This window comes from Kryptolebias marmoratus, linkage group LG15, assembly GCF_001649575.2.
Source record: "Kryptolebias marmoratus isolate JLee-2015 linkage group LG15, ASM164957v2, whole genome shotgun sequence".
Classification (NCBI taxonomy): Eukaryota; Metazoa; Chordata; class Actinopteri; order Cyprinodontiformes; family Rivulidae; genus Kryptolebias; species Kryptolebias marmoratus.
Genome location: NC_051444.1, coordinates 20553957 through 20576221, shown reverse-complemented (window position 1 = coordinate 20576221; position 22265 = coordinate 20553957). Strand labels below are relative to the sequence as shown.

At 36.7% G+C, this 22265-nt stretch overlaps 1 protein-coding gene across 2 annotated transcripts in view; it reads right to left on the bottom strand.

The window, feature by feature from the left end:
• The window catches only part of si:ch211-186j3.6 (neural-cadherin), a 262973-nt gene that overhangs the window by 35360 nt on the left and 205348 nt on the right, over nucleotides 1–22265 (bottom strand). For both annotated transcript variants that reach the window (XM_017419612.3, XM_025006687.2), the window contains exons 28-33: nucleotides 20716–20843; nucleotides 18336–18463; nucleotides 17389–17512; nucleotides 13584–13764; nucleotides 11333–11499; nucleotides 5913–6177 (exon numbers count right to left, since the gene is read on the bottom strand). In XM_017419612.3, the coding sequence (XP_017275101.1) occupies nucleotides 5913–6177; nucleotides 11333–11499; nucleotides 13584–13764; nucleotides 17389–17512; nucleotides 18336–18463; nucleotides 20716–20843 (993 nt within the window). The remainder of the gene's footprint in view (nucleotides 1–5912; nucleotides 6178–11332; nucleotides 11500–13583; nucleotides 13765–17388; nucleotides 17513–18335; nucleotides 18464–20715; nucleotides 20844–22265) is intronic.

The following is a 22265-nucleotide window of genomic DNA, read 5'->3' as shown; positions in this document are numbered from 1 at the left end:
AGTAAAAACAAACATCCAGCAACCAGGCAGAGACAGACTAAACACAGCAGGAACTGCTCTCACCAGGTAAAGGATGGCTAAGGGGGGGGGGGGTGTTATCAACCAAAGCTGAACAATTCAACAAATAGTAACTCATCAGTTTGACCTAAGAGTCTGGACATAGTTGCAGTAGCTGACTCTTTTCATTGGTTCCTACTTTCAAAGTTCGCTAGGATAAGTATTAAAAGCTTTGCCAACTATCCTTCCTTTTGGTTGAAGTTATGAAGCAGAATGACTTTGGTAATGATGGAGAAAAATATGTCCTATTTCAAACTGAGACGCAAACAGCAACTCTAACATTACTATAATATTGGTGCTTTGACTCACTGACATCCAGCAGGTACACAGCCTCCTCAGAATACTCAAGGGTTTTAATTGTCTCCTTTCTATTAAATCACATATAAGAGCCACAAGTAAAATTAATAATGTGTGCAATTCTATTAATTAACTGTTTGAATAAAACAACAATAATTATGTCTCCTGCTACTACAAGTAAGTACTTTGATAAATACTGAAAAGACAACACAGGCTGTAAATGTGTGCCCTGGAAAAGCATTTGATTTTATAAGATTTAGGCATTCTTAAACAAATGTTTTAAAATTACTCGACAGGATAAAAATGTCTCCTCTTCATCAGCCTGATATTAGGTAAAAGATAGAATGTGTTTTTGTGTTGTTCTTTTGCGATTTGGAACTACTCAGAGAAGATTCCACTGCCCCTGGATGCCCGGGCCTAACTCTGAAATGCTGCTCCTAACAAAGACAGACAAAGTATTCCAACATGTACAACAAAAAGGGTTTTAATTTGACATATTTTACACCTGACAGCCCTGAAACTGAAAAGCCAAAACCAAAAAGCAGTTTAAAATAAAATACTCAGTTATGACTCAGTTCGACTGGCTGACAAAACCTACATCTTCGGTTAAAATCTTTGTCTGTAGCTAGGAGCTGTCCACATGTGCGTTCTCTACCTTAAATAAATAACACGTTCAAGTGATTGCTCCCTTTTCAACAGCTTACTTGATCAATGCTTTATATTCTCTTTTTTGTGTAAACTTGTGTGTCTGTGGATACATTTCTGGTATTTATGCACTTGCTAAGTTGATTTATTCATTTAACATTTGATTCCCTCCCATCACTTCTTACAAACATTCAGAAAAGTAAATGCAAATACAAACAATTACACACACATTCACTCCCACTTTCCCTGCCACAATCTATCACTTCTACTCCTGTTGAAGGGAAATGCTTTTAAATCTATTTAATAAACTCATGCATTGTCTTTTATTGCCTGAGGCACAGCTGTCTACATTTCTTACTGTCTAACTCCAGGGAGCTCTCAGTCTCCCTTCTCACTTTGTGCCTACATCGCTTACTTCTGACCTCCTCCTCTCTAAATTATCAAACAGCATTTCATTTTCTTCCAGTCAAACTGTATCTTCAGACTTCTAAGGGCTTGAAAAAAGGCAGCTGGACTTATTTTCCTGGCTGATCATTGTGTTTCACTGAAAAGGCTGTGACATTTAACTAACTGGAGGGGGGTTAAGGGTTTAAGGTCTTCACACCTTGAAATATTTAGTCACATGTTTGTCACCGACCCACTGGACTATCCTTTTAGCCATTTGCATTCTTATACTTTGAGTGTCCAAGATGTTTTCAGTAATATGATTTAAGGTGTAAATAGTTGTAAAGCCACCCGGGATGGATGTCAAGGCTGCATTGTAGGTGTTTGATAGGTGACGATGAAGGACACCATTCCTGCTGAAGGACGATGAAATGCTTTTAAGACTCAAGAAAATAAGTTGTTTTTCAACCATGCTATGACTTAGATCACAAAAAAACCCATTGCAATAGTCTGAGCTACATGCATGAAAAAAAAAAAAATATATATATATATCTCTGAGTCAGATTTTGAAAAAATCCATTTACCTTTTAGAAGTCATTTTCATACAGTAAAAGCCCATTTATCATTACAGGGATTAAAGCAAAAAAAAATAAAAATCTTTTGACTGAAATTCTTTTCCTACACTTACACCCCCCAAACACACACTCGAGAGCATTTTTTCTGCGTACTGGCTATCTCACAAAAGTTTCCATGTAAAGAGTATTCTGTGCATATGCCCTTAGTCAAAGAACACAGTATGGTGTTTTCTAATGAAGTGTTCAATAAATAAACCCACACAATTAAATGATATATATATATATATATATATGAACATTTGATGTGGTGTCCGTCAAGAGAAATTCTGAGCTATCAAAATTATCAAACAAGGTCTTAATTATTATAGAAACATAGTTTGGAAAATTCCAACAGTAATGTTTGGGATTAAATTTAATAATAATTATAATGTGCCTACCAAACCCAGACCTCCCACATATTAGGTAGATATGCTAACCATTATCCCAACAAAAATATCATACTTTCAACTTTCATTCTTTATCTGGGCTTGGCATCGGCAAAAGTGGCCCAAAAACAAAACTCAAATTTATTTTAGTGTGGGAGGACTGAGCTGCCTTTGAGTGCTGTGGGACAGAGGAGGGCCCACTGCAGCTCATTGGAAAGAGACATTTTTGTAAAAACTCGTTAAATATAGTCTTTAAATTAGCAACACTGCTCGCATCTGGACCCACCCTGCTCTGCTCTGATTGGCTAAAACTTTGGCTCTGGTTCGCTTTATTTGTTGAAAACAGTGTCAGTTTTATTCCTGTATCAGAATTTGATTGGATTTGGCTTTAATGGGACCACAACAAAAAACACTTTTTTTCCTTCACATTTTTACAGATGACAGAAATCTATCCTAGCCATGTTACAAATGACAGAAATCTGTTGTGGTGACAGAGAACTTTAATCTGTGTATTATTATGACACAACTAAAGATTGTGGCCTTTTACTACGCACAAGTTTTGCCTGCCATTTTGTGAACACAACACACAGAAAACTGAGAATCTCTACAACTTTCTATACATTTTCTCTACGGTTTTGGGTCAAAGATGAGTAAGATTACAAAAAGTTGTTTGGCATCTCATTTGTTGATATCACTGTTACATATGTACATAAGTGAGAAGTGTAGAGGAACTATACCATCAAATGATATGACAATGTATAGTTGTAAATATTTTGCATAATTATGAGATATATATGTTTCTCAGTGAAAGATGAAAGAGGAACCAACCAAAAGATTCATTATTTTTGACCAAAAATTGTTGCTTGGCATATTCCCCATGCAGCATTCACTCTATTGAAATAAAAATTACAAGTAAACATATTGCCTCTTTCTTAAATATTGCATGTTTTAAACCAATTAAGAACTGGACTGTTAAAAAATAGTAGCTGTGCTTATATGCAGGTCATTTACAATTGTAATAAGTGCAGTTTATGCATTATGGTAACAACCAGACTGATAAAAAATCAGAGCACAAACAGCTTTATCGCATATTTTACTAAGAAATTGTACATTTGAAATAGGCCTATAATTAGCAATAGCAGTTGGTTTAAGACAGCTTTTCTTCGTAAGTGCTTTAATGACAGACCTTTCAAGTTCAGCAGGGAAAATTCCAGATAGGCGAGAACAAGTAATTGTTGTCAATACCTCCAATGCTACACAGTTACAATTAAGTTATAGGAATAGAATCCAGGCAGCAGGTGGAGGACTTAACTTCTCCAAGCGTTAAAGTCTAGCAGCTCAAACTAAAATAATATGGGTTACACTTCTATAGAACTGGTGCGTGAGTTTATAGTTGTGTCTTAAAGCACTAATGACAATTGTTTTGTTTAAAAAAGAAACTCCCAGGAATATAATGATCTAGATGGCAATCTACATAGACAACAGTTCTACAAGAAACATTCATTGTGTCTGAGTGAACTTCCAACTCTTTGTTGGAATTTATTGAACACAAAAAATGAAATTAAAACTATTCTGCAGACATTTCATCATTTCTGATAAACTAAGAACATCTCATAAATGCAGAAAACTTCCAAACACACTTAGCTGTGGGGATGGACAGCATCCTATGCATTTGAATGAATTAGCTATGAAAGTGTCACACCAATCATTCATCAAAACATGAAAATGTTACAATCGTGCCCTCACAGGAGTGTATAGGAATAGATAAAATAATCTATTTTTGGTGGTGATTCTTGGCAGAAACATTTGTTAACCTGTCTCACATGCTCTGACTGGCACATCAACCTTTTTACTTTAATAGTGACACATGAAACATCACATTTTATTTGAAATTTCACACTCAGTTTAAAACTCAAACTGGCAGACGTGGAGAAGATGGAGTGCTCTGATTATATGAAAGAAACGAAGCAGCTCTCTATTTCCGTAATAGTTTTTTTTTTTGTTTGTTTGTTTGTTTAATTGACTTCTGCTATCTACAATCTTTTGCTAAGATTGACTTTTGAGAAAAATCCTAAGAAAAGCTGAACAACCTTGGTCTATCTTTTTTACAGTGATCAGGATAAATAAATAAATAAATGAAAAATGAATGTAGAGCTGGTACATTTGAGCTCGTAACACATCTGCATGTGCTTTCTGGATCAACACCAATCTGAAAAATTCTTGTTTACAAAAAATATCTAAAATGTGACCAAAGCCTAACTGTCTCATAAGATAATTTGCAGCAGGAATAAGATGCACAACGGGACAAAATGAAAAAACACAACTTGCTTCATCATTTGCAACAGGTCACATGCGTTTTGCTTATAGTGTGATACAACATGTATTGTATTCATTGTTATTATCTAGGGCGGCACAGCAGAGCGATGGCTAGAATAGAACAGAACAGAAATACTTTATTAATCAACGCAGGGAAATTCAACAAGCTGTTAGAGCTGTCGCCTCACATCACTGAGGTCACAAGATCACCTCCCAGTTGGAGGATGCACGTTCTCCCTGTGCATGTGTTGGTTTTGTCCCGGTTTCCTCCCACAGACCAAAAACATGCATGTTAGGTTAACTTATAACTTAAATTGCACTAGGTGAGAGCAAGTTGTAAGTGAGAGAATGAATGGTTGTTTGTCTCTATGTGACCCTGTGATGGGCTTGTGACCTGTCCAGGGTGTCCCCCATTTCTTGCACAATGACCATTAGAGATAATAACCAGCTCCCCTGCAGTATTTTTTAATTTTTATTATTGTTAAATATAACTCTACAACAGCTCAGCACAACACTAAAGGTGTATTTAAACTCTAGTTGAGTATCCCCAGCATTCCCATGAAAATCCATTAAGATGTGCATATGAATGAAACGGCAGCTGTTGTCATTGTGTGTGTGTGTGTGTGTGTGATCAGGGTTCCATCACAGCAGCTTTAGTTTTTAGAAATCTTTTCATGGTGCAATATTCTTATTGTTTGGAGTGATTTCTCCTCATGTTCTACAGCGTAACCACTATGAAAAGCTAATGCAAGTGTCAAATATATTCACTTTTGAAGTTCAGTTGAAGTCATGCTTGTAAAGAAATATGTAAAAAATAAAATTAAAATAATCCAGCAACTAGTTATTTCCGTGGATGTTTTTTTACTTCTTTTTAATTATGCAGGGATACTTTATATTCTGAGGGATGAGCGCTTAGAAAATGGCAGCACACAAGTTCCCAGAAGGACACAAAGAAATTCTACAGCAAATTTATGTTAATTAAATATACTAACAAAAAACTTTATATTTATTTATCTTAAAAGCTGGTGTCTGGAAAGATGTTTCTTGAAATAAAAGACTGACACACATATATAATTAACAACCAGAGGATGATTCAAATAGCAAAATCTGTTATTGCACAATCTCAGTTTTTGACAAAGGTTAGCTAAGTGAAGAGGTCTAAAATTTCACTTTTAACAAATTTTAATTGGAGCTACAGACAGTTAACACCCACCTTGGAAGCTCTTGTTGCTTCCAGAGGAAAAAGTGTTCCCCAGCATCACAGCAGATGGGTCAATAATGATTTCTCGACTTCTGCCTCGTGATCCCGTAACCTCTCGCTGCCCTCCGCCACCATCAAGTCTCAGCATCATCTCGTTGTCGTGACGATCAAAGAGGATCTCGTGCCATTCACCGTTGTCTAGGCGGTAGTTGGGTAGGGTTAGGTTGTAATCTCCATCACCAAGATTGTAGAAAACACAAAGGAGGCCCTGAAAGATCTGCAGAAGAAAAAGAACATGTCAAGAGTTGGTGAAATATTTGCTCATTTGTTATTAAAGTATTTTGCATACATTGTAAACAAATAAAAAAACCAAATGTTTAATCTTAGTAGTTAGTTTTAAGTAGTAAATAGAGTCAGGTATAAATAGAGGCTTCGGCATGTAGCACAAGAAAAAAAAAACCATAAAAAACAACTTAAATACATCAGAAAAGCAAGAATGAAATGTAAGTTCTAAGCAATAAAAAGTAATATGTCTACTTTAACAGAGTAACAACACAAAAAAAAGATTTATTTAATACCAAATCTTGTGTCAGTGACTCCTTCAGTAGATGATTTGATTACTGATCACTTTAGAAACGTGGTCACTACAGGAGAACACCACCTGAAGAGCAGGTTTAGGATGAGTGGCAGCAGTTGCTTATTTAAACCTGTAAATCAACCCCGGGCTTCCACTTTCTTTAACTCCCTCAGAAAACTTACTTCCAGCCTCTCAAAGTCTTATTTGCTGCCTTTTACGCAGCAGTTTAAATTAATGCTGAACGCAGATTAAAAGATTGCAGCTGGTGACTTTAAAATGTGCGCAGCTCTTGAAAATGACAGCCTTAAAACTGAACTTAATTGATTTTTTAGGCTCAGTTGTCCCCTCTCGAATCCACATGAAGAATTTCAATAAGCCTGGAAATATTGTCATTCATCAAATGAGAACAAGAACAACCGCAGGTTTCTTTTCAGCACTGCAGCCAGGCAGAGTTAAAATGCTGCTGAGCCTTGATTTTCTTTAACTCAGTGTAGTAATGACTTTATGAGATTCATTACAAAAACATTATAAAAAAGTCATGTCATCTATCTCACAAATGTCACAGATGCATTAGCAAGTGCAGCAGCTAAACTTGCTGTCAGGTTGAATTTGATTTAGCCTCTCTCCCACAAATTTCTCTGTTCTTTAGATCACATACCCACACCACCAAGAGATGCTTACTTTAATTAACACTTCCATATCAAATCTGATTAATTTAGTCTAAATTTTAGGCTATATATATATATATATACACACACACACTGTAAATTATGATATCCACATGTTTGGAGAGCTTTTTTGATTTGTTTTTTGTTCCTTTTATTTCCCTTCTGGCTTCATGGGGACATGTTCAACCCAACGTTGTAGAGTTCTGATGACAGAAAGTTTGTGTCCCAGTGGGTGGTGAGAGTCAAACAGAAGGTACTGATCTGTGTGGGTTAGTTTCCTGTAGACTTCAATGCTGAGGCTGTTCTCCCTTTCCATGTGCACCAAATAGTCCAAAAAAGGCAGCTTGTGCACCTCTCTGCTGAACCTGATGTTGTTGTAAAGAGAGTTGATGTGTCTGGTAAACGCTTCTACTTCCTTGGCTTGGATTTTGACCCAGGTATCGTCCACATATCTGAACCAATGGTTTGGTGTCATTCCCTGGAAGGAGTTCAGGGCTCTCTGTTCTACTCCCTCCATGTGGAGATTGGCCACAATGGGTGACACTGGAAATCCTATGGTACAACCACCATCTCTGCAACTTGTCTCTTGGTAATTCAAAAAAAAAAATAAAATAATAAAAATGCAGGTCATCACAGTCTGAATCAGACTCTAGCCAGAACAAGACTTCGCACCAAACATGCCTCTATTCAGAGTCCAGGTTCAAACTTTTAAACTCAGTCTCTGGTGCAATTCAATGCAATGCTTCACCGTGCACTCCAGTGCTACTATGCATTCCTATGCAGGCCCCAAATATGTCCGAAGGCTGTTTTAAGAATGATAGGGTGGTGGGTGGGTCGTCCTCATTTCAATTTCAAACTGATCCTCCAAGTGTCCCACTGAGCATAATTTTCTCTCCTCTATCTTTGTCTGCCACTGCTGCCACGTAAACAGAGAGCTGAGATGAGAAGAAACACAGACAAAGGAGGAGAGATGTGGAGGAGACGTGGGTGGCTACCATTAACTTTACCACTTATTCTCAACATAATAAAAAATGGAGGAAGAACTTTGTCAAAATGGTAATAGTATTACTTTATTTACCCACATTTCCTATTCTCCTTCACTGATCCCTTTCTTCTTAATTTATATTGGTCCCTCTCTTCTTTCAAAAAGGTTGGACCACTCCAAGGTTGTTTAACTGGAGCACTGAGGGTTATTTCAGTGCTCTGTGATGTGGTATTAATTATATTCAGACTAGACCAGTGCAGTTTTTTTTTTAAACAAACACACTCACAGCCACCTAATTTTAACTCCAATTAGAGATGAACAGAGCAGTGTGATTTGGCTCTGCTCCCTGCCTACTGTATATGAATGTTTTCAATGGTGAGCTGTGTCTTTGCAGTAGCACAATAGACTTTGTGCGTAGGAAGGTGTGTGACTCCATTTTTGAGTCAGCAGTTCCACATCAGGGAAACTTTAATTCCTCCAGATGCTTCCTACTACTGCAGCACTTCAGCACAGCAGACATGCCGATGATGTCTTCATTTCCACTCTTCTCATGAGTAAATGATGTGCCAGTGAATATAAGGTGCTTACATGACAATTATAGGGACCTGTTTTTATATTTATTTAAATTGATGATTATAGCTATGTATGTCACTAGCAGACCCACTCATAAAAATGATTATTCACTTTCTTTACTCAATTTTCTTTTTCATTTTTCTATATCTAACCTGCATTCTAATGTTTTAGTGACTACATTTTGATATGGTAATTAAAAAAACTGCTGCTGGGCAAAATCCCTGATTTGAAACCCTACCCTCCTGAAGGCAGATGACTGTAATTTATGTTTAATTGTTTACTTCAGGAGCTCCAGTTTGGCACTGATCCGACAGTTATTGTTTCTAAGTATATATGCTATTCAGTGACTGGAGAAAAAAATAAAAATAAAAGTAAAAAATTTAGAAGGGAAAGTTAAAAGAAAACCAACAACCCTCCCCCCAAAACAAACAAACAAACAAAAACAAGATTAGTCCAGTCCTCATTAAATTAATGTTCAGTGAGTTATTTTAATGGAATCCAGTTCTGAGATAAGAATTATCTGCCTTACTTTTGGGGATAATCATTCAAAGTTTGGCTTTTGGTGCACAAGACATCCTTGTTTAAAACTTAATAAGGGAGTTATTTGGAATAAAAACTTGAGAACAACTTCTGTTTTTAGCTCATGACAACATAATAAAGCAGCTACAGACATTTTCTAATTATTTGAGTCCTCTAATTTACTTTTATCTTTAAATGTAGTCTGTATTTTTACCTAATTATTGTGAATTTTAACCCATTAGGACATTTTAGTTTAATTAATAACTGTGGAACAACTGCTGTTTAGTCCTCTATATGGCAAAAAGAAGTAAACAAAAAACAAACCAAAAAAACACACCAGCTAAACTGAGAGTTTACATGGACTTCTGATATTCTAATAAACTTGTGTTTGTAGCTGGACTGCTGCATGAAACACCAGCTGCTAAGAGAGTGTAAGTCCAGTCAGGTGACCATGAATGAAACATTTTCAGAATGGAAAAATATCAGACTGAAAACATCTTACAGACAAACCCACATCTACAAGAGAATTGTAATCTGACTGCATGTTCATTTTTTTCTGACTTAACTAAAGTTAAACACACTTAGTCTGGAACATAAACTGAAATCCAGCTGAAAGGTGTAAAACTAAATGTTTGCAATTCTTTTTATCTGAACAATTTGTAGTTGATTCAGGGTTCCCCAAAGACGTTCTTTTCCCTTATAGGTATCATTTATTTTAGGAGATGGAAAGTGGTGCAGTGCTTAAAAATGTTATTATAGTTAAATGCTTTACTTAACCATTAAGCCATACACTAACAGAAAAAAAACAAAGGGTTCCTCACACACTGAGTGTGTATCCAGCCAAGAGTAAGTCACACTAATTCCTCCTTATGATTAAAAGCAAACAGGGCTATTACAGAGAAAAAAAAAACATAATCCTTGCAGCAATATGCTTACGGTTTTAGCACAGACAAAAGCAGAACTTCCTGTGTTTCACTGCGGGGGAGCTATTTCATAAGATTCACGTATTTTCCTGCTGTCTGCACCCAGGAATAAATGCACTTTTATGGTGGATAAATGATGTGAACCTGCTCCCCATGTGGCTGTGCCAAGGGAGCAGCATGACATTTAGAAGGAAGTGTAGAAATGGATGAATAGAAAGAAGAGACAGATGGATGACAGACTGGGTTCGCAGGAGAGGTTGCACTCTAATGGCAGCTGTGGTATGGATCCTGTAATCATCATCAGTTTAAATGCTGAAGTTTGATCAATACATGCAGGTACAGCGAGGGGTGACAAACAGGAACCAGCTAGAGGAAAGGACGAGAACGATATGACGTGATTCCAGAAAATAAGTCAAGTCAAGACAGAATGGGGAGACTGGCAAATGAACAAATATGAAGGAACAACTAAAGTGATAAGAGAAAATCCTGAGGAAAAGTGGGAGTAATGAAGCCCTCAAGACTAAATAACCAAATATTTTTTTCAAAATATATTTGGACTTGGCATTGTATTTTAGCAAAACCTGGAGTTTTCTCCACTGCAAAGTTATCATATTACTTGACAGTTTTATAATTCAGATTTTTCACAAAAATGAATCAAGTAAACCTTTGTTATTATGAGATTATAAGTGTCTGGTGTGATAGAATGGCGGAAGACAGTTCACTACAAAAAAGTTGTTTTTTTATCAATTTGTGTATATCTGCAATATTGTGATATGACATACTGTTAAATATTGTTACAGATGGTGAGTAAAGGTTTAAAGATTTTGACACCGTAGGTAAAGCCAGTCAATGTAGGAGTGAATGTATGTGTTTAAATAGGCTGTATGGCAGCTACCAGAGTAAACTGCAAAAAGTCACTACAATGTGTAGTTCATTGATCAAACAGGCTCACTCCAGACTGTGTGTTTCTGTTATTTTGGTTGACTTGCTCCAGTTCATATCGGTATGAAGAGAGCTCTTTCTTACTGAAGACTGCACAAAAACAGAAAATTAAACTTGGCTCGTGTTGCTTTCCAAACAACCAAAGCTCAATCTGGGATGAAAAAAAGGGAAAAAAAGGATAAATTCGCTTTTCCTCTGTCTGCAATCACAATGTACCCACATGGATAATCTCATAGCAGACTCACCTCCAGTTTTAAGTACTCTGTCTGCTCTCTGGAGACCAGATTCAAGATGATGCTGCTATGTTTACGGGTCCGAACCAGAACTTGGATCCATGTTCTTCGAGCAGGCAGTGGCAATGCCAGCTGGTAATGCACATGGCTGTGGCCGTCAAAGGAGTACTCTGGGACCTCTGGAAAACATAAATATTCTCATGTTAGACAGATGGTGAGTCATGTATTAATTGAAACATATTCTGACTGTATCAGCTGAGCTCAAACTGAATTGAAGTCACCTCAGTCAGTTTGACTGAATTTATTTTCAGATTCCAGAACTGGACTTTGTGCATGTTGAGCAGAATAGTGTGAGCAGATTTTAAATGTTTTCAAAGCTATTCATTAAGCGTGCTTTGTTTTTGAGAAAAGAAGTCTTCCATCAAACATCTTCAAACCTCTTCCGTTCTCCTCTGTGTACTATAAGTCAGAAAGAACTGAGTGGTTTTAAAAATCCAGCTTGAAGAGAAAGCCATATCAATCTCTTGATTTTTTGTAGACATTGAGAATGCAATTCAACATCTAAGGGCCTTTTGAACATCCCAATAGATTTGTTTTATGCTGTTTATTGAGAGGTGTTTACATGGAATTTGAGAATATAATTAGGTTTAGTATTCATTCCCTAATTGGACCGAAGATGCTTTTAAAAAGAGAAGAATGGTGGTTGAAACCTCAGAAGATGACAGAAAATGAGGTACCGGAGAGATGCAACAACTCCTCAGTTTCACTCACACTGAGTATGTTGTATTCTGTGGAGTAAATCTTAACCCGGCAAACCAACAACAAATGTTTTCTTCTGTATTTTCGTTTGCTCCAAATTGCAAAGTTACAGCTAGAATCCCCAATACCTTTCCCTCTTCCAAATAGGGTTTTATGCGTTGCCAAAAATCTGCCACATGACCCTTTTTGGTCATGAACTCTAGAATTGGCTGCTTCACCAAATGAGTAATCTCATGAATAGAAAGAGTGATTAATTGCTGTTTGTTCATTCATTTATTCATCGTTTCACTCACTTAATCACTGATTGAATGTTTGCCTCTGTGACCCCTGTTGGTTCTAATAGCTGTTCAAACTGTTAGAGAAAAGGCATTATTGGCTACTGTCACAATAAAAGCAATAATAAAAATAGTTTTTTGAGCAGGTTATTGGTTAAATAATATTTGTATGACAGCACTGCATATTTCTTATTTAAAATTAGTAGTACATGTGAGAAAACCCTGTCAATTAGTGTCATTCATAAGCAGGGGACTGTGACAAAACAGGACTGCAAAGCTAGGTGCAGTGTGCTTCGGTCAGCAGAAAGCATCACTTAAGGTTCACTTCTCAAACTGGGATGTGTGCAGTGCAGGACCAGGATCATTAAAGATCCCATCTCAGTCCAACAGTCTCCTCCAACAGCTGCAGTCAGGCAAACGCCTCCACAACCATACGGCCAGCACAGACAAGCTCACAGGGAGCGCTCGTCTCCAGGCCATGAGGATCCTTAATATGGCTGCTGCTGAGAACCTGCATGCTGCTCTTTGAGAAACACACAAATTATACAGCAGTAATTAAGAAGCCTTAAAGGAAAAGGCAACTGACCTGTATATCCATTTTACATAACATCTGCTTACAGGATGTCAAGTAACAGATGGAACTGTTTACTATTATTGTCAGGGAAGCACAGAAGAGCAGCAGCGTACTGTATATGATAAGTAATTGGCCAGAGTTGTGAAGTTCCAACATCATCTACAGACTATATATTTATATGTGTGTGTTTGTGTGTGTGTGTGCGTGTACGCACAAACATGCATACCAAACAAAATAGGAAGTTCTCACAATTACTGGTATTTTTAAAAAAATAATAATACAACAACAACTGCTACTGCTACAACTTCTAATAATAATATATAACATTACCTGCAAATGCATGTTAAATTTGCATTGTAACAGTACATGCATTTGTATCACGCCGTCATCATACAACTTGCAGGGTTTGGTGCGTGCAATCTTATGAAGCATATGTTAGTTAAATACAGTCGCCGCTGTCATGTAAGAGGGAGCACGACACATGCTTTGAAAATGTCTTTTTAAATTTTTGTGGTCAGCTGGTCAACCTGCAGACTTACAAGCTTCAATGAACTTCTACTTATCATTTAAAAGTTTGATGATTCAGTTATTGTTAATGAACATGGTACAGTCAGAAAAATCATAATTTTATGAGTCTAAGAAAAGTTTGGCTTACCTTCTTCGCACTGGTGGCCCATGTACCCGGCAACACACTGGCAGCTGAAGGAGCCCCACTCACCGTGACAGCGACCACGATGGCCACAGGACGGATAGCCCATGTTGACACAGCTGCTATCTGTGGTCAGGCAGCCTGGAGAGCTGGACTGGGAGTCAGCCGGGGAGCCCAAATCATACAGCTGAATGGGAGAGATAGAGGTGAGGAGATGAAGGTGTGGTAAATACAGAGAAAATGAGAAGAAATGATAAAGTGATGGAAGGACAGATGGAGAAAGTAAATAAAATATAGGAAGGCAGGAAGTAAAAAGCAGTACAATAAAAAAAGTAAAGAAAAAAGAGAAAAGGTGGTAAAAAGAAGTGAGGTTGGGAGAAGGAAGAGTTACCAATAAGTGAGCTTACAAACAGGAGACTAAAAGGCACACCAACATCAGAAAAGGGGGGTTTGAGAAACATCCAGTACAGATATGCAAGCAGCTCCACAGGGGGAGTCAAAGTTCCCCAAACAAGTAAAGTCAAGCTGAGTGAAAATAAAAGAACAGAGAAAGAAAACTTTAAAATATTCTGAAGGACATAAGCTCAGAGAATAGTGGAGCCTTCTCTTCTTTCTCACACTTATCTTTCTCTCAACCTTTGTTTATATTCTTTCTATGGCCAACTGTCCTCTGACGGTGAAAAAAACTAAACACTGGACCGGCCCTCTGATGGAAGCTAGCATGACCCACTGCACAGAGAGCTGAGAGGATGGCAGAGCTTTGAATACTCAAACATGTGGCTTTCGCATAAAAAATATTCTGTGCAGTGTCTTTTGATACCAAGAAGATGCAGGGGTGCAAAAGGACCAAAAGAAAACTGATTCATGTCATCAAGAAGCTGCTGAGCCCCAGCAAAGGAATATACTATTGGTTTCTGACCTTTAAATGCTGCACACATTTTACAGATCAAATTGATTGGGAAAAACTAAAACCAAAAACATTCAGAAACGGCAACAAAGAGGAATATTGTTGTGTTAACAGTTGATTCAAGTTTACAATCATATAAATGAATGTGGAAGAGTCTAAACAAAGCACTTAGGTGCAAAAGTCCACCTGCTTCTCTCTGCAGAAATGGCAAAGTGTGGCTTCAGCAGAGAAGAATGTCACTCCTTTAGACAGACACACTGTAGGAGCCCTATTTGCCAAGATTAATGTCAGGTGCTGGGTATAAACATGTCACAGCCCACACAAAGAGGAAAAATAAGTTCGAAACTAAAATAAAAAGCCAAACAATGAGTGTGCTCTGCAGTGAGAGAAGTCACACCACAAATTAGCCAGAAAGTATAGAACTTTTGATCAAAGTGTAGTAATACATTAAAATAATAATAATTTGAAATTCAATAATGATAAAAAAAAAATGTTAAAGTGTTAATTGTGCAACTCAAAACCACCAGCTGTCATTGGCTAGTGTCAACACAGTGTCCACAGGTCCTTAGAGAGTATAATTCAAAAATGTTCTCTAGACAGTGAGGGGGAAAAAGTGAATTACTTGCAGAAGGCTGCATCTCTGCAGGGAAAGACCACTACCTCTGTGGGTCTCAAGACATGACAGAGAAGGATAACTCCTGACTTCTGTATGCAGTGTGCTGTTAAATAAGGACAATACATTTATAAATAAGTTTAGCTTTACAACTAGAGCTTTATATTTTAAAGTTTATGTAAAAAAATAATTACATTTCTACAAATTGTATTTTTTTTGTATAGGAATCCCAAGTGCAATACGGGCAAGTACTGTCTCACAAAATCCTGAGCTGCAAAAAGCTCATGTTCAGAAACTGCCTATTAGTCTCTTAAAATAGGAGGTCAGTCATAAGTTCACTTCTTTTCACCAGCATGGATGTCATCATACTAAAAACAATCTTTAATTACTAAGAGCCTACTAGACCTTAAAAAGTACTTTATGAGTCATACGTCAGGAGAGTTGTTCAGTGATGAACTCATAACATGAGTTCACCAGTTTGGAATCATGTTTAAAAAAGTGATTTATAATACTACAAAGCTCAGTATTTGTCAGAAAAAAACAACAATTGTGGACATTTGTTAGTGTGTTTACTTTTCTAATTCAATATTTTTATTTAGTTTATTCATTGGTCATCATTTCATACAGCTTTTTTTCTGTTTTTAATAAATAATTATTTTTAGGAAAATTCATTTACTTGTTATGAAAGTTCACTACTTTGTACAAAAATCATTTAGACTTGACAGGTAGCCTCCCAAGTAGCACTGGACTATTATTAAAAATGTGGAAAAAGTGACCCCAGATGTTTTTAACAATAGTCCAGAGTGGTCTATAACATAGGTAATAAATCAAAACTATGCTGAGAAACATTACAAACCAAACTCAAAACTGTTGGGAGAACCATTAGTCCACCTGCAGTAAGTGCAAACCTACGTATTAAGAAAAACAAAAAAAAGATGTGTCAAAACCACAGAAAATAAATAAACAAATAAGTAAATTAAAATGGAAAGAAACTTGAAACAAAAACAACAACAACAAAAACAGACAGTAGTGAATGACAGCCAGATGGATGAGAGCACACAGAACACATGTATGATTAAGAAAACAAAACAAAACAAAAAACTAAATAGTTTTTGTGCTGTTTTTTTATTTTATTTATTTTTCTTCTCATATTTCCCCTGCTTTTAGCTTCCTTCCTCTCTTCTCTGCTGACTGTTTACATAAAGCCTCACTTTACTATTGAAAAGGTTTAATGGAGCTGACATGGTACTCCCAGGCTGTATGGCTCAAAAACAGGGCCATGCAAATATCAGAGTGAACTACCGTTACCTCCTCACAGTCACTTACATCCAGAATGAAGTAGATGATGTTGCTATGGCAATGGAAGTGAAACATTTATACTTTCTGTGAAAATAAAACAACACCAAAAGGAAAATTGAAAAAAAGGAAGGGGGAAAAAACAAAAACAAAAAAACATACAATGCCGGAACATGTCCATCAACATTATTAATCATCAGTACGCCTACTGTTGCTTGCTCTTTGGAGATTTATTATCTTCATGTCCGCCCACACACATCATGCAGATTTCTCTCATTAGTACACAGTGTTTGAGCAGCCTCTCGTTAAGTCTCTGGCTAAGGTAAATCACACTTACTCCAAACCTTCAGCACTGCAGGAGGACTAACATATATCATTTATAGCAGCATTCTTCTTGTAACATCATAATGCAGCTTTACAAAACAACTACTGAGGAAATTTCTGTTTAACTACCAGTAATACTAGGCTAAACTCATCTGTTTTGGATTAAAATCTAAGCCCTTTTTTTTCTTTCCAAGTTAAAAGCTCCAACAGAGGAAGCTTTTTTTTACTGCTTTTAGAAAGCTGCAGGTTCACACACAGATTTCATACCAGAAGCTTTCTCCTCAAACAGAAATGATTTGGGCTAAGACGGGGCTCGGTTTGGATTGTCATGGTTGAGCATGGAGTCTATGACTTTTTAACACCAACACACCAGCAGCAGGTTTAAGTCAGACTGGGCAGCAGTGGAAAAGCTGATATTCCATTTCACTTTCAGAGAGCATGTGCACAGTATTTGGAAATACTTTGAGGTTACAGTTAAAAGCATAAAAACCTCCTTTACAAGGCACAAGGGCACTGTGAATGTTGAAACGTGTTATTAATGTATTTATCAGCGAGAGTGCAGGTGTGAGTTGGAGTTTGCTTGGCTGCTGATATTGAAGTGGTTGTTTGATTATCTATGGCTGTTTGTGTGTGTGTGTGTGTGTGTGTGTGTGTGTGTGTGTGTGTGTTACCTTGCTGTCTACAATGAGGTTGCGGATGCAGCCGGTGAAGTGTTTATGCTGAAGCTGAGGGTAGATGTAGGGGATGTCCTCATTCACACCACCAAGCTGGAGCACTTGACTCATGTTCAGGTATCTAAAACACAGAAGCAAGGGCAGAAAAAATAGTTTAAAAGGCACTTATGACCATTAGAAACCATAGTACTCAGAATGCATGCATTTATTTGGGCCAAAGTGTCAGGAGAATTTAGACGTGCCAAACAACAAGGAGGAATTGTTCGTATGTGAAACTAAAGCTTTTCACCACAATAAAGCAGCAAAGTTATTGTAGCAGCTGATTTGGCTTTTAACCATTTTATTATTTTCTGTCAAATAAAATTCAACACGAAATTAAACATTAATCAAAAAAGCTGTTTAATGTCATTCTAAGCAACAACTGACTAAATGCCTTGAATGTCTTAAATGTTGCACAATGGTCCTGGATGAACAATGGTGGAGGGCTGATGATTTGGGCTTGTTTTGTAGCCATGGGACCTGGGCACCTTGCAGTGTGTGTTAATAAATGTCTAAAACCTTTAATGAACTGAAGCTGGAAGTAAGAAAGGAACAAAATTCATTTAATGTGAAAGACTGAGAAGGACATTCTGAAGACAATTGCTTCAAGTTACTGTTGCTAAAACTGGTTTCAAAAGCTGTTGAATTACAGGATGTACTTTGTTTTTCATACACTCCTTCTGGTTTCTAACTTACTTTTTGTTAAATAGTCAAAATGTAACATGTCATATGTTGCTGTAAACATGGTGATGTATTTACCTTATTTTAGACAAAACATTTTTTGTTATGTCCTGATTTTTAGTTTCCTTTTCTGTATAGACTTAAGACTTAAGTTAAAACAAATAGTATGATTCACACCAGTCTTTCAAGACTAAGGTCCATATGTATCCTATGTTTGAGAGTACCTGTCAGTGTTTGGTGTAACACCCGTCACTTCACAGGAGGAGTGGTCTTCAATGGTCAACCAGCTTCCCCGACCTTCTGTTTCCATTACTGAAGCCCCTGAACATCGATCTAAAGTAAAACGTACTTCCTGAAGAGGAAAACGAAGAACAGTGATTTTTCATTCTTGTTATTAAAGTAAAGCTAAGATGTCTGACTCACACGTCTTTCATTAATGTGTCTAGTATTATTGCACTGCTGCCTGCTGTGTCTTACTGTATGTTTTTCACACAACAGAAAAGATTGACAGTCATAAACAGATGAATTTGTATACCTTATGATCTTGCAAGGATAAAGATAGGTAAGATATTAAAACAAATGAAAAACTAAAAACAGTTACTGTAATTCATTTATCCATAGTTAAAGTCTTAACAATTCATAAAAAAAAATCAAAAGTTCAGACACAAATCGCTGTTACATCTTCTGTAGATAATGCTCATTTGTACATACAACTTTCACAACAGCTTAAATCACATTAAAGTACATATTATGCAGGTCAAGTCTTTTGAAGGACTGCCAATGTTATTTAAGGAACATAAAGCATGATTTCACAACTGTGCCACAACAGTTATTACAATTTCTTGTCACCTTTGCAAATCTTGGAGCACTAAAATCTTAAGATAGACATTTTCTATAAAAGAAAGATAAAAAAAAAAAACTTCCTCAAGCACCATGATTTGATGGGCTTATTTCTATCTCCACAAGTTTTTACTGCATTTTGGTCTTGCTCTTGATCACAGTGAGTTTAGGAAATACTGTTCTTGGTCTTTATTGTAATCTTCAGAAGTATTTTTGATTGTGGACCCATGGTGTCACATCAACAGACTAAATTATATTCTGTTAATTTTACAAAACAAATTTATACATCATGTTTAATGTGCAATAACGACATAGAAAGGCAGAATATTCCCAGGTGTAATAACAAATATTTCAATGCATTCAAGCATTCATGCAGTTCAAAATAGATATAATTGTATAATTATTCACTTAAGGTTTTTGAGATGTTTGACTCTGTTGGCTATGAAAACACTTATACTGCATTAACAGACAAGAGAGAAAAGTCTTAGTCCTTTACTTTTACTGAAATGGAGCCTCTATGCAAGATGATATAAAAGAAGGCAGAGGCAAAGCTTGTCCAGCTGCTTTTAGGTGTCCTGCTCAAAGTAAGACAGGAGTTCGAAGCTGTCAAACTGTGTTATATCAAAGACTCTAAAAATAGGATTTCTCAAAGTCTTGTTGATATTTAAGAGAGGAATAAAACTTTAAGGAAGTGGTTGTGTATATTCTTGGATGTAAAAAGATTCAGGCAGTTCACAGTCAAATTAGGACTATCTTAATTTAACCAATTTGATTCAGTTGAATTTATCCCAGACATAAATGTCAAAGGAGAGCTAATGCAATCATCCGTCTCACTCTTTCTACAATTATCTCCCTTTGTTCTGTACAGTTCAGACAGCTTTATAATAGTACATCACTACCATCTTCCCTACCGGGATAGTAATAATTAGGCTTTCATGTCACTAAATTGATGAAATTTGAAGTCTATTACATTAATTAGTCACATGTATGTGATGCTAATACAATGTCGTACTAAAGGTGCAACTTTTTCTTCTGTGGACTGACAGATCAAGGGAGAACATTCATATCCAACAAACACTGAAATAAACCCAATAACAATTTGTGTATTACTTTTTTCATATATAAATTGGAATAATAACCAAATATTGCACTTTTTCTTGAATTTCTATGTCTAGGACACTAAAACTACTTTGTATGTAAGCAAAGAAAGTCAACATCACCTTAGTTACTATACATTCTTAATGGATGCAGTTCTTTAAATCTTTAGGCATCTTGACAGTGTCAGTAAGCATCAGGTTTGTACAAAACACAACTTTCCATCATAGATGCACAACTACCACAAGCCTCTGCAGCTGGTGGTCAGGAGAGTGAAGCTGCCACCTCAAGAGTAATACAGGTGGAGTTCAGCACTACTGGCATATTTTTTTATACATTACACAGAATGACACTCAACATCAGTGTCATTAACTGTATAGCTCATACTTAAAAACAAAACAGAGAAGTTAAGAACAACATTTATGTTCACAAATGTTATATGCTGTTTTTTTTAGCTAACATTAGACTATAACAATGTAAGGAATTTTACGTAGTTAATTACATATGCATTTAAAAGTCCAAATCTGATTGCAGGAGCAACATAAGTTGAAAGTGTGATAAGTCTGTAAACTTAAAGCACAGAGGTGTAACCAGTTTGTTACACTTCTGTAATAATAGCTTATTTCCTAAATAAGTGAGAGCAAGTGTTAAATGGATGACGTGTCTCACCTTGCTGTTGCTGCGGACATCTAGTCGATGCCAGCGCCTGTCTGCAACATTGACGTTCCCTGGCAACTGAAGCACCAGTGTGCCAGAGCCATGGTTGATTTTAAGGGTGGGGGTCCCATCTATTAGCTCTGGGTAGACAGAGAGAGAGAGAAAAGGAAAAAGGTGGCGTGACTTTCTTTGTTTTGAGAGCTGTTTGTTATTGGTGTTAGTAGACCATTGAAACTGCTGCAACAGGATGATGCATGGCAGTGAATTAGGAAGTGTATGAAGTATCCATTTATTAAAGAATACAAGCTGACATTTTAGTACAGAGCACTGCCAATTGCATGTGCCTTCTTTGTATATTAGCTTAACGAGGATTATTGCACAAAAGCTGTTGTGATCTTTGTTTTTTCTTTTCTTTTTTTTTTTCTTCATGGCCGTCACCAAACATCAAACAAAAGTTATTGCATTCTATTTTCTGACTTACTCAAATGGGAAATTAAAAGTTAATGAAGTGGTTAAGAAAGCTTGTGTGCTTTGCACCATATGTAAGGAATTATGGGAAAGCATGTCTACCAGCCGACACTGACAATCCATCATCACACTAGCTGAGATTCTAAAGTTCATGTGGACACATAACGATTAACATTAACAAAACATCTAAAAGTTTAGTACTTGGTCACAATTAAATACTACCGCTTTAACCTTGGCCAATTCCAACAAAACATTTTACACTATTGGCGGTTTTGGACCAGACAGTTATTTGGCCTGTTAATCAAATCCTGAAGCAGTTAGAAGGACTTACATCCTTCTTTTGTATCACCGGGGGAACAATGTGATTGAACAACACTTGACCAATGATCAGCATGACCATATCATTTATACATGTGACATTTACCAACAACAACAATGGAGAACTCCATAATTAAAGCTGTATGTTGTGAATCTTTGGTTTAATTTTAAAGTGGAAGTTAAAAGTTAATAGCCTTAATAGTAAGGGTGCTGGAATAGTGTTCAATTTGCTTGGCTAATCAATGTACACTTATATACGAACTAACCACATCCCCTTCCATCACTTGAGAGTCACCACTGAGCTAAGAAAATCCTACTCTGTATTATAAGTACAACAAAATGCCTCAGTACAAACAGTATAAAGGGAAAACAAAAAATAAACAAAAACTAGATCATATGGTTGTAAAGAATGTGAAGAGAACTGCTGTGGTCCAAAAGCCCCCTATGTTTCTCATTCAACTAGTCACACACAAAGCATTGGTTTTCTCCATCATGCACACAATACCATATGTTAGGTACAACTTGAGGCTTGCCCAAGGGCACTTTTTGACACATGATGTCTAATCTTACTTGATGTAGGAAGCTGTATTGTACATTGACTCTTCAGAAGCTGGATGATGTGACTTCCCCAGAGTCTGAGAAACCCCTCTGGGCTTCTGACTGCGGGACAATGTCCACCTTGTACACAGATAAACCAGTTGGGGGCAAGGTAAAGGATGAAAATCCATAGTGACTTCACTGTTCCAATTCTTGTATTAAGAAGGGAGAAAATGCTG